The 17,487-nt window shown below is 33.4% G+C and overlaps 1 protein-coding gene across 2 annotated transcripts in view; it reads left to right on the top strand.

The window, feature by feature from the left end:
* LOC129002386 (roundabout homolog 2-like) overlaps positions 1 to 17,487 on the top strand; it is a 339,513-nt gene extending 322,026 nt beyond the window's left edge. For both annotated transcript variants that reach the window (XM_054430135.1, XM_054430134.1), the window contains exons 18-25: positions 264 to 389; positions 843 to 996; positions 9,646 to 9,743; positions 10,643 to 10,819; positions 11,710 to 11,900; positions 12,749 to 12,843; positions 13,412 to 13,578; positions 14,153 to 17,487. In XM_054430135.1, coding sequence (XP_054286110.1) covers positions 264 to 389; positions 843 to 996; positions 9,646 to 9,743; positions 10,643 to 10,819; positions 11,710 to 11,900; positions 12,749 to 12,843; positions 13,412 to 13,578 — 1,008 coding nt within the window. In that variant the 3' untranslated portion in view covers positions 14,153 to 17,487. The remainder of the gene's footprint in view (positions 1 to 263; positions 390 to 842; positions 997 to 9,645; positions 9,744 to 10,642; positions 10,820 to 11,709; positions 11,901 to 12,748; positions 12,844 to 13,411; positions 13,579 to 14,152) is intronic.

Raw genomic sequence — 17,487 nt, 5'->3', positions numbered from 1 at the left:
GTGCAGTACAAAACTGTATTTTCTAGCGTTTTATACCAGTCATCATCCTCTTCTCTGTGCAGGGTCATGAATGTAGTGGATGTTTGGAGCTCTTTGAACCGAAGGGATTATAAGCTGATTTAACTAATCTTATTTTTATTAAGTTTCGCCCATCAGTTCAAAGTCCTCCCCTCTCCCCTGTTTCTAGGTGTGCTCGTTCAAATTGATTCAAACCATAACTGGTGGAGTATTTCTGTACATAACTCAAGTAATTCTCGTTTCAGGTGGATACCAGAGGAATGTCTACATTTTACAACACCAGGAAGGAGCCTCTAGCCAACCCCACACCCTATGCTACCACTACTCTGGTCAACAGCAACATGGTTCCCAATAACAGGGCTGATTCTACAGTGAGTTCACATTTAACTACCATTTTTATTTGAATTTGTTAAGTACGTGCAACCTTAAGGGATTTTCAGGGAAAAATGTTCTTCAAGGATTGTCAGTTACAGGGGAAAGCCTACAAAGCAGTTCACTCATAATCATTTTGACGGTGTCTCGTATAAAGCAGTTTTTTCTCTCTAAAAGTATAATGTATACGTTAACCAACATTAGACCTACTACATGGTGATCAACCAGTTGTGTATGATTATGTTGAAATTACTTACTGATCCCATTATATTATTTTTCTTTACTTTTCACATTCAGAGTATTGTTCACTCTGTGAAATGTTGGCAATATGGCTTTGTAATCGCAAATAAGTAAAGCTTTACCCATTATCCTACAGCAAGTCTCAAGATATATGTTTACTCAATTAATTTGTAACATCCAAATCAACCATTTGACACAGGAAACTGTTACAGGAAACTGGTCCACTAATAGTTCCCATGGCAATGAGTTCTTCTTCCGAGGCAAAAACATCAAGTTCTGGCGATTCGTGGACGAAGAAGGAGATGAACCTAAACCAGGACAATCAGGATTTTAGAAACATGTCAGAAGGTGTTCCTGTGTTCATTGGTGAGTTGAGTTTAAACTTATCAAGATTAAAAATACCCCCGCCGCAGCAAACCTGCCGACTAAGCGAATTTCCATTTGTCTTAATTGATTTTCAATTAAATATATTTTATTAACATTAGGTTTAACGAGTACATAGGTTTGCTGCTACTAGGAAACTAATAAAGTGTGTTTTTTTGTAAAATATTGATAGCTTAGTACAAAATAAATAAATTTGATCAAAATACAAAATATATCCATAAACAAGCAAACTACAACATTTTACAATATTCTCCTTAAGAAACACATGGGAAGCACATGGGGTACATGGGAATTTTTAATTTACAATTTTTAAATTTTCTCCGTTACTATTAACCGAACAAAAATACTTTTATATACTAAATTAATTGTTTTTTTAAGCTCTTTAAAAAGGTCTAAAGAGAAATTTTGTGTTTTGAGGGTCAAAAGTGAGAAAAACCAATTTTTACCCCATAAAACCCCCCGTAAAGCCCCGTTCCCATGGTCCGATCATGCTGGTTCGCGAACTCATTCAAGTTCATCCCGCTTTACACCTTTAAACCAAATTTCATCAAAATCGGACAAAAATTACTCAAGTTATCGCGTTCACGGTCGTATATATATATATATAAGTCTATATATATATATATACATATATAAAAATTTGAACAAATGGTGTTTTTGGCCTCTGGGGACATCAAAATGAAAAAGTAAATCGGTCCCGGGTCTAGGTCTTACCGTGCCACCTACGGTAATAGCTACTTCCCTATAGGGTGTACCGTACTTTTTGTGTGGCACTTAACCGGTACAAATTTAATCTTGGGAAATACGATTGAATAACATATCAAATGAATAATAAATTTATTGGAGTATCAAAACTACAGCTAAGCATCCTGCAGAACAAGACTTTTCAATTTAATGTACCTTTTTACAATTTAAGAAAATATTTAATTAATTCTAACCCCATTGAATACTTGAAAATTAAGGATAGGATATTAAAAGGTATTGTTCGTCTTCATTACTCGGAAACATCAACCCTAATAACAAAACATAGTCTTTGTTGTAGAGTTACATTTAAATTTACTTTATGTTTATAAAATTATACAATCGAATACCAAACAAAACTTACTATTGTTGTAAACAGATCCTGCAAATCAAATAAGAACATTTATGTAATTTTTATATATTAGGCAACTTTAACAAAATAGTACAGTACCTTCAAGTGAAGGGTGAATCGCTGACGAAGAGAGTAAAAGAACCGCTGACCGTATATACAGGGAGCCACCATAGGAATGGTCTCTGTCTCAGCAGTGGAAGGGTGTACCCCCACCACTTTACATTTTTGACTCATCACTCTTTACTTGTCCCTACAGGTTTCCTTCATACATGTAATCATAAATGTTATAATAAATGATTGGAAAATTATATAAAATGAATAATACAATATGGTACATTATTCCCCCCCCACAAAATTGGACAATCATTTATGCATACTGGCATTTTAAAAGCTTCTAAAATTCCTTAAAACTACGAAATACAAGGTACAAATAGGTAAACTATAAACACTGAATTATATAAAAGTCATTCTGTAGCTTCAAAACACTTGGATGAGATAAAAGGTTCTTTTGCCAGGAACCAACTAAATATGCAGCGGGTAGTAGGCGGTTCACCAACACCGGCGATGACCTTGGCTCAGCTGGGCTGCGTCTTCTTCAAAGGGGATAAATTTCGGAATGGAAAAGGAAAAGGATATTTTTATTGCACCCCCCCACTAAATGAATCAGTTGTTCTACATTAAAAGAGCATTCTACTTTTTGTATTAGTCAATTTTTATTTAGTCTTGTTCTGAGTTTTAAACGGTAATCTAGTACGTAACTTTAATTTTATGAACTTGCTCTATTTACTTTTACCTTAGTTCAACTAACTTATTCAATCAACAATTACAATCCAATATTGTTTTAAACCTATTTTATAATTAAATAATATAGTACCTTTGGTTATAAACAAAAGTAAAGTTTTCCAGTGGATTTAGTGAACAGTGAAGTATACTGTGTGATCACACAACATACACGCAAACCTTATACTGGCCTTTTCTTTACAATGTTACCTTACAGATAGCTACAATATTATTAACTATAAAAAAAAAGGAAGTCAAGTGGCACAATCAATAAAATAAACACTTCTCCTGACTAACTTAAATGTTCTACTTTACATAAACTCCTTATTTCTCCTTTATTATTTTATTTTTTTGACATAAATCTCTCTCCTCTATTTAATTTCACATTAGTGTTCTATGTAACTTCATGTTTACAACGCTACTTAACTGTCCTTTTGTTTCAGCATTCATGATCGGATTCATGATGTAATCTATATTAACACATGTTAATTAGCTCCAATTGGTCCTTTGTTGTCTTGTCCGGTATCTTTATTTGAACTAACATAAAGTTATTCAAGAACAATGTATTATAATTGCAATGTTTTCATTTACAATGAATATTACTTTTCGTTTTCTAGTTAACCTAAATATATACAAGAGTATCATTTTTGCCACATTTTCATATAAAATGAACATGCGTTTTCTCTTTTCTTAACCTAACTATTTACACATGATCGATTGCTTTTAATGTACAGAACGGCTTAAAATAACTATATTGCAGTTATTTACAATACTGGTCAATTTACCTACTACACCTTTCACAATCAGGTCTTATTATGTATTTTCAGTTGGCTAATGTGAGCGCGTCTTACAATTTCCGGATTTTCCTGTAATTGTATTATGACACTGACTGGAGACATGAAGTATATTATTTTATAAGGCCCTGTATATTTGAAATCCATCTTAGCTTGGTAATTATCTATCTTTTTACTTAGCATTTGATTTTCTAAATATACAGAACTCCCTATTTTAAATGGATGTTTTACCCTGTCATCTCGGTACCTTTGCCTATTTCTGTTGTGACCTACTGAACGTTTACAATTTCTAATTGCTTTAGAAAACTTATCTTTTATTTCATCCTGACTTAATGTTACATCTAACAATTCATTTAGTTTCCAAAGATTGCTTAAGCTATGATTTGGCTTGTGGTTAAACATGAGTTCAAAAGCCGTGCATTTAGTAGTTTCACACAGTGAAGTATTTAAACTAATTTGAATATAGTTGAGCTCCACACACCAGCTGTTTTGAGTTTCGTGATGATAAGCTCTTATCTGTTGTTTAACATTCCTTAAGAACCTTTCTGAAATATTTGGGTTCGGTCTATAGGGTATTAACCTATGGTGTTCTATTGAATATTTAAACATAAGTTTTTTGAACAATAGACTTCGAAAACAAGAACCGTTGTCTGATACAAGTTTCTTACAAGAACTGAAATTATTAAATATTACATTTTCTAGCTTATTTGCAATGGTTTGCGCTGTAATGTCCCTTACTGGAATTAACCATACATACCTCGTGAAAGCATCTACAACAATTAATATATGTCGATTACCCAACTTACTTCTGACAAGGGGCCCAGCTGTGTCGATATACAAACAGTCAAGGGGTTGTTTGCTTAAACCTGACACTAATTCACCATTAAATCGTTGCTGAGGAGGTTTTGCCTTTATACAAATCTGACAATCTTTTACACGTTTCCGCATTTCAGAAACTAAATTTGGTCTGTAAAAGTACTCTAACACTTTATATACAGTGCGATTTTGACCTTGGTGACCCCCAAAATTTGACGTATGATAGTAATTGAATAACATATCTAACAAGCTATTTGGTACGTAAATCCTACCTGTCTTGTTACCGGGCTTACTATACATTAAAGTTCCATTCCTAATGTAAAAATTGTCCTTACATGTCTTATTTGTAACACTTTGTATAATTGCTGCACATTCTGGATCTAATCTTTGGTGTTCTGCAATGTTTACATAAGCTAATGGTATATTCGACATGCTGTTTATTACAGGTTTAATTTGCCTTTTGCTCACAGAACTGAATTTCTTTTTGTTTTTACATTTCACTAAACTTATTTGTCTAGGATCTGATTCTACTTCAATAACTTCAATTCCGCTCTCAGACATATTGAGACGTGACAAAGCGTCTGCCACAGGGTTTTCTTTACTTTTGACATGAAGAACTTTAAAAGGCAATGCGATAATTTGTTCTACCCACCTTGATAACTTTCCCAACTTGTTAAAATGTCCCAATACCCAGCTAAGAGCGCTATTGTCAGTTATTAAATAAAATGGCTGAATTTCTAAATACATGTAAAATTTCTTAATGGCTAGGAATACAGAGTAGGCCTCTTTTTCATACACAGACATATTCATTTCAGAAGGTGAGAATTTCTTACTATAGTACGCCACAGGTACCTTGTCACCATTGTCGTTACATTGCAATAATGTCGACCCTGCACCGTTTTGTGCAGCATCAGTAAACAGATAAAATTCCCGTTTAAAGTCCGGTATAGCAAGCACCGGAGGGTTTGTGATAGCTTCTTTTAATTTACAAAAACTTTCGTTACACTCTTTAGTCCATTCAAATTTTACTCTCTTTTTTCTAAGTTCGTTTAGTGGTGCTGCAATTTTACTGTAATCCTTTATATATTTTGAAAAGTAGTTAATCATACCAACAAAAGTTCCTACTTCTTTGCTATTTTTGGGAGTGTTGAATTTACGTACAGCATCTGTTCTACTTGGGTCTACTCTAATCTGATTTTTCGACACTAAGTTTCCTAAATAGCTTACTTCATTATAGAACAGTTTTACTTTCTTGGGGTTTACAGTTAGGTTGTGTCTACTTAACCTATCTAATACCTCAGTAACATGTTTCATGTGTTCCTCTTTGTTTTTTGAAAATACAAGTATGTCGTCTACAAAGTTAAGTACGTAATCAAACTTTACATCTCTAAAAACATTGTCTAAATAAGCACTAAGTAGCCCAGAGCCACAATGTAGTCCATAAGGGATTCTATTGAATTCAAAAAGGGACACTCCATTACTGAACGCAGTCAGATGCTTGGACTCTTCACTGAGGGGTATTTGCATAAAACTGTTGGACAAATCAATTATGGAAAATACATCGGCATTTTGTAAATATTGGTAAAATTCATCTAGATTGCCTAATGGGTGATTTACTCGTACAATCTTTTCATTTAGTTTTGCATAGTTAATTACAAGTCTACTTGATTTATCTGGTTTTGCTACAAGGAATGAGGGACTACTGTAACTACTTATGCTAGGTCTTATAATTTTTTGCCTAAGTAGGTCGGATAGAATCTCCTTCATTTGGCCCATTTTTGTTGGATGAATCGGGTACGGACGCTGGTTGATAACCTCATTGTCCTTGAGTTGGATTTTAAATTCAAAATTCAATACCTTTCCTATGTCTGTAGTAAACACGTTAGAAAACCTCTCCTTTAAACTGTTTACAAAAGGTATCATGTCCTCACATCCTGTGTCTAACTGTTGCTCCTTGGACTCGTTATCACTTAACTTAGATAAGCACACAGACCTGCCTTCCTTACCATTTAGAAATACTTTAACATTTGGGTTAAATTTAAAATAACAACAATTTTTGCTTAAATCTAGTATCATTTCACTTTCTCTTAAAAAAGGACTACCTAAAATCATTTCACAACTCAGTTTCTTTATAACAGAGAACTTTACGTACCAGGCAAAGTTTATTATTTTAACTTTTACTACACATTCTCCCAAAATACTAATCGTACTGTTGTTTGCCGAAATACATGATTCTTCTTTATAATTCATACTGATAACTAACTTTTTTTTACATAAGCTATTGTACAAATTTTCACTTAATGCATTTAAACAGGCTCCAGAATCAATTAACGCGCTTACTTTTGGAACTTCATCAGACTTATATTTCCTTTCTAACTGGACGGCTATTGTAGGCAAATTAGACATTGTACATGATTTTGCTAAATTTATTTTATTCATAATTCTACGTTGAACCCTCTTAATTTTATACATTTCCTTCTTCGTAAATTTACTCAGATTATACTCATTATTTCCCTTAGCTTTATCTTTTACAGGGGAATGTTTTTGTTGCATAAAACTATTTACATGGCATGATCGTGGTTTATTTTGTACATGCACAAAACATCCCCTACTAACTAGTTTTTTTGATACTGATCCCTTCTAAAGCAATTTCTAGCTAAGTGTCCCTCACGGTTACACACATAACATTTTTTTGTGAATGGTACCTTCTGTTGAGTCGTTTGCTGACTTTCCCTTCTAACAGTTTCACTACGCTCTTCAGTAAGTCTTAAGTTATTTTTTACATCAATACTTAAACTATGTATACAAGCCTTTTCTAGGTCTGCAATGGTATTAAGATTTCTGACTAAAGACAGATTTACTCTACACCTTGGGTTTAAGCCAATTAGTATAAACTCTACCAGCTCAAATTCTGTATAAGAACAATTTAGTATTTTAGCATACTCTTTAACTCTATTTATGTACAATGGAAGGGGTTCATTGGTTTCCTGATGACGTGTGACATGTTGTTTGATTAGGTCCTCCCTAACGCTTATAGGTACAAACAATTTGACTATTTTCTCTTTAACAACCTCCAGACTATTTTCTAAGTTACTTAACATAACATCAAGAAGTGGAGATTGTGACTTAGCTACGAAAATTTCCAAAATCTGGGCATCTGACAACCTTGTTTCTTTTTGGACTTTGAATAAAATCTTAATGAACTCAATTAGCTCACTAGTCACTAATCCATTGCATGTTGTTATATCCTTTAGGTAAGTTTCTATTGGATTGGGTAACTTTCTATAAATTTGGGGATCAAAGGGTGCGGGGGTGGTTGAAGCACAGGCGTTCGAATCAAGGAGTGGAACTTTACACCTACTCAGTTCAGCTTTACGTTCCGGATGGGAAGGGGATGTGTCAGGATCATTTTCAAAAAATACATTTTCTAAATTCTCCTCCTCTACATTTGATTCACTTAGCTTACGGATCGACATTTCAACCGCGCTCTTATCGAATTCCAACGCTTCAAACTTATCTTTCATTACTTTACATTTTTCTAACAGTTCTTTACACTCACCCTTTTGTTTTTCTGTTAAACTACACAAACTTAACGCATTTAATCTATGCTTACAATGTTTGATTCGTGTATCTTGCCTTGCTAGCTCCATTGATCTACTGTCCTTAGTTAACTCTGCACATTTATTCTCTATTAAAACAATTTTCTCACTAATTAAATCTATTTCCTCATCCGGCACAATTTTTGTTTTAATTGAATCATAATTTACTTGGACCTTTTGTGATATAGCTTGTCTTAACATTTTTCTTAAGTCAACAACATTACTTGTTTCACTTAATTTTAAATTTCGTACTTCTAACTCAAAGATAAGTTCATCTTTTAACAATAAATCCACTTTAATCGTCATGTTTGCAAATTTGTATTAATTAACACAAGCTAAATACACAATTTAAAAGACAATTATTTTACACAAGATCCATGACTGATCCATAAAGCAGAGTTGCGCATTTTTTGTACCGTACTTTTTGTGTGGCACTTAACCGGTACAAATTTAATCTTGGGAAATACGATTGAATAACATATCAAATGAATAATAAATTTATTGGAGTATCAAAACTACAGCTAAGCATCCTGCAGAACAAGACTTTTCAATTTAATGTACCTTTTTACAATTTAAGAAAATATTTAATTAATTCTAACCCCATTGAATACTTGAAAATTAAGGATAGGATATTAAAAGGTATTGTTCGTCTTCATTACTCGGAAACATCAACCCTAATAACAAAACATAGTCTTTGTTGTAGAGTTACATTTAAATTTACTTTATGTTTATAAAATTATACAATCGAATACCAAACAAAACTTACTATTGTTGTAAACAGATCCTGCAAATCAAATAAGAACATTTATGTAATTTTTATATATTAGGCAACTTTAACAAAATAGTACAGTACCTTCAAGTGAAGGGTGAATCGCTGACGAAGAGAGTAAAAGAACCGCTGACCGTATATACAGGGAGCCACCATAGGAATGGTCTCTGTCTCAGCAGTGGAAGGGTGTACCCCCACCACTTTACATTTTTGACTCATCACTCTTTACTTGTCCCTACAGGTTTCCTTCATACATGTAATCATAAATGTTATAATAAATGATTGGAAAATTATATAAAATGAATAATACAATATGGTACAAGGGAAATTCGCTAATAGGCCATGTAAAGAACAATTCTTACATCATAATAATATAGAGGTTATTTTAAACAAGATTAGACATGAAACCCAACAGAAAATCAGCTACAACTTGGAGTAAATTTAAATATATCCTCACAAATTAAATATTTACATCACAACAATGTTGTCTTTTTTACAAAAATAAATTACAATATAGTTACACACTTTTATTGCTCTAGTATTTATTCTCTAGCATGGTTCTGACTGCTACAAACAAACTTTTTACAAAGAACCATAATAGGCTAGAAGGTAGACTCTAACAGTTCTAAAAGTAGACTACAGAGTATTTAAGAGGTACAATGTCATTGATTTATGGAATCGTAAAAGTAAAATTTCTTTTCTAACGAAAGCTTTTATCAATTTAGTAGAACTTTAATTTGATCAATGTTTAGTCCCTCATTAATTAATATCTGTGTTCAGGTGAAACCAGGGAATACAAGGGGAGGTTGTTTCTACCCCCTCCTCCACAACATCCACCCCCACCCCCTCATCATGGCAGTGTTGCTGTCTTCAGTCAGGTCTGTATATCACCTAGGTTTACTGCTATAGGGACACACTTTATTATTCAATATAAAATATTCGAATAATAAGGACATCCCCCAAGTTTAATCAAAAGATATCCATAAATAAGCAAACTGCAAGAATTTCAATTTCCTCCATTTTAAATTTAATATTAACTTCGGTTTATCTCAATAACCGTTAGAGATAAGGAAAACCTTGTTAACATAAAAAAGATGTATTTTTAGGTGTTCTTTAATTTTTATAGTAACAAAAATTCTTTTTGTTACTATAAAATTAAAGAATTAATTAATTCATTCATTAAAGAATTAGGAATTTAAGAATTGAGAATTGATTAATTTATTAAGAATTGATTAATTGGCCGCCATTTTCCAATATGGTGGCTGAAGCACAGCCGGGATTTATGGGGACTTTTGACATTTTCATCAACTTAAAGGATTTTACATTTACAATTTATTAGGTCGAATTAGTTTTCCTAATATTCTCCCACTAATAAGTTCACAAGTAATTTCAACCAGGAATTTATGAAGTACAGTATCTTCATTTCTAAAATGAGACTGGTAGTTCCTCTGAAGCCTTGAAGTTTGTAGTTGAGGGTGATCATTTTTCATCATGATTAGTGTAAGCACATTTTTACATCAGTTTTCTCTCTGTGTTGTTTCTCTTGTAATTTCCCAGCTTTGGTTGAGTTCTACAAAATTGTTTTCGGCCTCTTGTCTTCTTGTTAAACTTGCCTGAAGACGGAAGCAGATTCCACATCACAGATGTTGTAACACTTGTTTTTACTTATCATGATGGTAAACTTCCAATCCTTCTAAAACATAAACTTACCATCACCAAAAACAAACTTATATGTCTTGAGGTATGTTGTTGATTGAATTATTGTTGTTTATTTCAGAGCTCACGTAGCCCACAGGCCAACAAACGGTTTGGCAACAGCGGTCCGGCGATGTGTTGTCAGGAGAACTCTGGCGGCCGTAGTAACAGTAGCAGCAACAGTTACGCTCCCTCGTGGCTCACCAGTCAAAGCACGAGAGAACACAGACACCCCCCACCACAGCAACATCCCCCTCCGGTATGTGCAACGTAAAGAGAGTAGATTATTAATTTTAGAATGGCCGAGGTGAGTTGGTAGCGCGACTGTGGTTGAATATTCAAGGGTACGGATCCTCGTGCCTGTCACTAAGTTTTATCAGCACAGTTCACACTTGTAGGGCTCGACTCACCCACCCCTTGATTTGCTGGAACCGCACGGGCCGGTGGCTTATGTAGGCAGGCAAATGCAAGGTTCCAACCCAACAGGAGTTTCAATTTCAAAATACTGCAATATATTATTATTTCTCAAAGAACTCAAACGTCAATAATGAGGTGTTGACTTCTAGTTTCTTCTTGTTCATCCAAGGGATGTTAACAGCTAATTTAGCCAAATTGTGATGTGATCCCAGTGAATTTTTGATAGGTTGTGAGTTCAGAATATAACAGTGGTGGATCTAGAACAGTCACAAGGGGGGGGGCGAACCAGGGGGTCGGGGGGTTTTGGGGGTACCCCCCCCCCAAGCAATTTGTGTAAACTTAAGTCTCCAAAACGGCAGTTTTATACCATTTCTTTGTTTAAAGTTAGTGTGACAAATTATTTAAGCATTTTGTATGCACTACTGTAATACATGCAGTAAAAAATATATGTATATGTCTGCCCGAGGGGGGGCGGTCGCCACCCCTGGATCCACCACTGGGATATAATAATCTTTAGCCTTAGATAGGGCAAGATGCAACTCCAGTGTACAAAATAATTAAGGTGTAGCTTAAAAAATATTGAGGAATAATTTTAAATCCTTTAATCTTAGTAAATTCCAAGAAACCCTTTAAATTTATTTCAACTTTTCAATTGAGAAACCTTAATATTTGTAGTATAAATACAATCTGCTCTGAATCAAATATTCCTACAGTGAAATAATTTTTGTCTAGATACCAAACTATCCGGCCAGCTACTCGTGTTGTAGTAGCAATCACTCTGTGAAGAGTCGAAGTCATCGAGAACGAGAAAGAGAACGAGATCGAGAACGGGATCGAAATCACTTACATTGCCACCACTCCAACTCTAGTCATTGTGATTGTCAAGAGAGTGCATCTCTGCTGTACTCCCATCCTCACAATTCGTAAGTACCGTAGGCAATGTAGGGTGTTAAGAGTTGATTTTCTGAACGTTTTTATAGGTCTTCAATAAGTATCAGTAGTTCTGATATGCCAATGAAACATAACAAAAGCTTTTTTTTATTCCCCAAAAATTATACTGTATGAATAATAAATAAGTCATTCCATTCCTACGCTTACATAAGACAAACTAAACTACTGTGCTAACACGTCGTATAGTTTCCTGTTATGACAGGAAGGAATCCCTCCCTTCAAATTAGAGTGTTTTACTATAAACTAATCAACACAAGTAGACTCCTCATCCCATTGTACATTTTGAATCTTGTTTTTTATGTCTAGTTCATGTACGTCCACACTGATCGCTATTGTAGACAAAATATTGTTTCTATTATTTTAGGGTTATTTTCATGATTTGTGCTTTACTATTTGGTTATATGACTAGGAGACCAGTTATTGTTTATGGTTAGGCCGTTTTATTTGGTTAAACGAGGTTTTAAATTACTGAAATAACAAGAAACAAATTGTAAACTAAACTTAACCTCTACAGTTGGACGTACAGAACTAACAATAAAATTGGCTTCACCTGTTCCATAAGGATGACAAATCTACTAAGGGAGTATGTTTTATCTATGGTTTTACCGACGTAACTTGGAACAACTTCATGTTAGAACTCGGCCTGTCCTGTGCTAGGACTTCAAAATACCAAGTGTATCAAAATGCATCTTAAAATTTTGAATTATTAAGAGATTCTTCACAGACTGAGCTTTCATTTTGAACTATCGAAAGTTTTGATTAACTGAGTGTTTGAATTACCAAGAGTAGACTTGTAAATAAATGTGAGGTTATGTTTCAGACCACAACAGTGCCATCAAGACTGTGGAGCCATGGACCGAGGCTGCCAAAGCTCCTTGCCAAGCCTTCACTCTGAAGCTCAATATCATCTAGTCGGTAAGTTGTAATGCCTCAGTGAACTGCCTACAATAATCCAGTGTCGTTATTCTCCCTTTTTTCCCTGTTTATTTAAAAGATTGTTGTAGTTGTTTGGGTTGTTGGTGGATAGTTTTTGTATCTTTGACTTTGCACATCCTATTGCCATATTAAAGTTATTATAGCTAGGTTTTGGAATAAAAAATGAACGTAGTTAATGAATTATGGAGCCTCCAACAGAATGGACTGATGTAAATTACCGATTGTTGTTGAATATGTCAACTTCAAAATGTAAATTTCAATGTCAAATACCACAGTAACAAAAGCAAAGGCAATAAATAGAGTTCTAGACAGTAGTACACGCTCTGGGAGTGGTTCGTTCAACTATGTTCCTTTCTAATTGGCTACGCTACAGCTGGTCCATATAGAGTTGTTGTGCACTTTTCTTCTGCAAACAAAATTGCACATTGTTATTGTAGGTCGAGTATTGTTGCAATGCAGCCCGATATTCAATTTCTTGTGTTTATAAATGGTGGTAAAACTTACTAGTACTAATTGGTGACTTACAGTAATGTCTGTTTGTTAACAGGCCAACACAGAGACGACAGGTGGCGGCGGGGGGGAGGAGCAGACTACGACGGCTGGGAAGGGGAGGGTGAAGACGCTAGCGACACCTGTTGTTCCTGCAGTGAAGCTTCCTGCACCTACGCGCAGACCAACCAGACACCGACCATGAGTCCCCTCACATCAGATTAGGTAAACACACACTTGAAACATATGGTACAAATGTGATACAATTGAGCCAACAGCCTACTGTGGGATGGGAAAGTCAAGTGGTTGATTTGGAACTTAAGAAAGGCTGATTTGGAAAGGATTACAAAAAATAACAAAAGTTACAAAACCTAACACTGATATTTCTTCCTAAAATATGACTTCTTCAGAGAATAGCTTGAGAGCCAACTATCTTTAAAATCTCTCTGATGAAGTTCTATATTAGGAAATGATGTCGGAGTTGTTTTGTGAGCTTTTATCGTCTATCTACTCAGCTTCAGGTCTCAAAATTTGGAAATGTGGAGGGTTAAAAGGTGTAATTATCATGTTACTGTTTAAGAATAGAGTGGACTTCACCCCGTTTCTTTTCTTATACCTATAAGGATTTAAAAAAAAAGAATGGTTTTTTGTTTTATTCTAAACTATGTACCTATTTCTTGATCTATCATTCACTAACTTTTAAAATATTTCCTTGAGGTATTATTTTGAAGTATGTGTAATTAATTAACTGAAAGTTTTCTGTCAACTGAGTTTCTAATTAGAATTATATATTTTTTAGGATTCACTGAACTACTCTAAGAACTGAAGACTCAACGGACTGAATCTCAAGGCCTTACCTGGCATTTTATCATCTTAAGTGTGAAAAGTCATTTTTATATCAGAACCTAACATTTTAACACTCTAATATTTATGATAATAAGTTTTGTTAGGTAATTTAATTATTGTCCTAGTTGTCTACACAATCAGAGTAGAAGATTTTTGACACCGGAATTCTTCCATAATAGCACTGTTTTAATTCTTTATTGTCTCCCCCATTCAAATTTTGCCAAATCAAATGTTCTTTTGTTGGCAAAACCATGTTAATTTGAATAATACCAAGACCAAGTAAATTCAAAAGTCATGAAGATTTCAAATTGTAGTTTGATATTTCAAACTAGATTAGCTTTTATATACAAATAGTAGGTTTACTTCTTTTTATTTTACTTGAACAAATCATTCATTTTCAACACAACCAACATGTGACGTAAAAGAACATTAACTTTCAGACAAAATGTAAAAGGTATGTGCCTTTAAATGGTACCAAGTAATAGAAATTCATATCATCCATTCCTTACAGTGATGTGGTAGTCTACGAGTAACAATAAACTTTTTTAAATTATCAACTTAGATAAATATCAGCTTCTGTGATATTGATTGTAGGCGGTTTTTTATCAGGTTGTGTTTGTAGTTTGTAAAACGATTGTATTTAGATTTCTGGTGTGATTACTGATTATTGTAAATGCTATAAATATTGACTAAGGTGTACATTATTGGAAAATCTTTTGTACGTATTCATGAAAATATAACTTTTAAGCAAAGTTGTTATCAATTTTTGTATATGTTAAATTGCTATTGCTACTGCTGTGTATACTAAGTAGATAAAAAATGTTACAGTCAATTTTGAAGATGATTTTATATTAAAATTCCCTCTAACCGTTTAAGTTCTAGACATTGTTAACACTGGTTTTCAATTATTAGTGCTGCATTTTCAACGATAATTGTTATTACTCAGATAATTATTATTCCTGATTATTTATATCACAATTTAACTTTAAACTACTTAGATCAGTTAATTTTTTTTTTAACCAAAGATTATGATGAACATTAAAATTATACAGGGTGGTCCTAAAAGAAATAAACAACTATATACACCTATAAATTAAGTAATGGACAAAAAAGGTAAGCTTTGATCTTCAAAATTCACAGCCGATGGGTTTAAACGGCTTTGTGGAGATCTGAAAATGTTTTCATGAAAACTATTGGCACCGTAATGTCAGGGAATATCTTTATGAGAATCTCCCAATGCACAGGACTGACATAACAACATATGTGAGCAGCTGACATAACAACCCAACGTTACGTTTTTGTTGTCCTCCACATAACCTGGTATCATTTTCTTGGGGTTTATATTTGTAGGATTATATGAAAGATAAAGCGCTTGTAATAACTCTCCTATTCAGCCTACTCTACAGACAATTAGGTCTGAACTGAAATATAGGATAAACTTGTTGTATATGATTCGAGGTTTACTCACTGAACATATATTGTACAAGGGAAAAACTTAAAACTATGTGCATTTGGAAAATGTAAATTCCATTCTCAATGTAACATAGTTGTATTTTGATCAACAAAGTTGTTTATTTATTTTAGGATCACCCTAGATTTTTATATGTATTAAAAATATAAATTTTAATCATTTTAGTTTAGTTATTCTTTAAAATGTTGAAGAAGGTATCAAATTTGGATAAGTTTACTTGGGTAGAAGTTTTATATTATATAGCACATGATTAAATTGTTATAGTACGAGTAAGTTTAAGAAATATTTTAAGGCCAATTGTATTAGAGGCAATAAAAGACTGAGATCGCATAAAATACGTACACCCTACTACGAACTAAACTTTAATATTTTAGATTTAATTTTACTTTTCTAATTTGCTCAGAATGTTACGTGATTTAATAATTACAATCCTTAGTCATCATTCTTAGTTATCAGAGAAAAATATAATTCTGTTTAATTTAATCTTAGACCCAGATGGATTAGAAGGCATGTATCCACAGACAATGATTAGAAGACATGGATCACCAGACAAGGATTAAAAGACATATAAGAAGGACAAGCAAAACCGTTTGTTACAATTTCGAACCAAAGATAAGTAAATTCTGCCTGAAAACTGATCACTTCAAAATGTTACTCTTTTTATATAAAAAAGGTAGATTCCGTATTCCTATTGTAGGTTGGTTGTGAGTTCACCACCACAAATGTATTAAACATTAAATATATATTTTATTTTTATTTTAGAAATTTAAACAATTTTTGCAAAATAGGTACGTGGAGGGGTTTGTTTGTGAAATGACTCAAATTTAACCTGACCAAATATCAAAGTAATTTAGAAAACTCAGTCCAACATACTTGATCATTCTGTATGTGGTATATCTGGACAGGCTTACTGTTGTCATTATTTTGTATCTGGACAATAAATCGCCAAGCACTTCCATATCCTGGTTAAAGTATACTCATGGTAAATTAAAAAACCTGTAAAAATAGCCAATGAAAATCAATGTAGACTATTGTTGTAAATTAACAGGAACCCAAAATACTATTACATTTCAATTTGTGGAAAAGATTAAAAGAAAGACGTCTTTAGTAATCAGTCATATCTATGACAGGAGGAATTGAAATCTAATGTGATTCAATGTATGCTACTAACATAAATAAAAATTCCAGATGGTATGCAAAACTGGTAATTGAAAAGTGTAAATTCGTCTCTGAACCAGAGTGTTTATGTGTTCCAAAAACATATCTAGAAATCATTTATTTTTATTATGAAAGACTGAAATCAAAGTGTCTGAAAAACTAAACTTCACAGATGTTAAACTCCAGTTACTCAACCAGTATTACATTCAAGGAAGTAATGTAATATTTCTAATTTCTACCCCGTCAGCGTTAATTGTTGTTGCCACGATAGACTGTCAATCGGTACTCGGTAGCTTGCCATTTGTAGTGTTCCATCCAAAAATGCAGATATTAGATCGCAACGTAAAATAAGAAGTGAACACAAAATATTGTCCGCAATATGCCATCAAGTCAAAAAGATATTTTGTGTTCCTTCAATGTGTAGATAAATGTGAAGCTGAGGTGGAGAGGCTGTTTTCCTACTGTTAGGTCACATCGGCTTACGATGTGTAAAAGTGTTCCTGCTATGTAAATCGCCTAAATAGTTTGTAACTTGTTTACTCGACTAATCGCTAATCATATTTGTATAAGTTTTGTATTGTACTAAATTTTGTATTTATTGTATTGTTTCTAAGTGTAAAATAGTGCCAAAATGTATTAATTTTGTGTAAATAGGTTGT

This window comes from Macrosteles quadrilineatus, unplaced genomic scaffold (assembly GCF_028750875.1).
Source record: "Macrosteles quadrilineatus isolate MER2022 unplaced genomic scaffold, UCM_ALF_1.0 Scaffold_9__3_contigs__length_116548681, whole genome shotgun sequence".
NCBI lineage: Eukaryota > Metazoa > Arthropoda > Insecta > Hemiptera > Cicadellidae > Macrosteles > Macrosteles quadrilineatus.
This window is presented reverse-complemented; position numbering and strand designations above follow the sequence as displayed.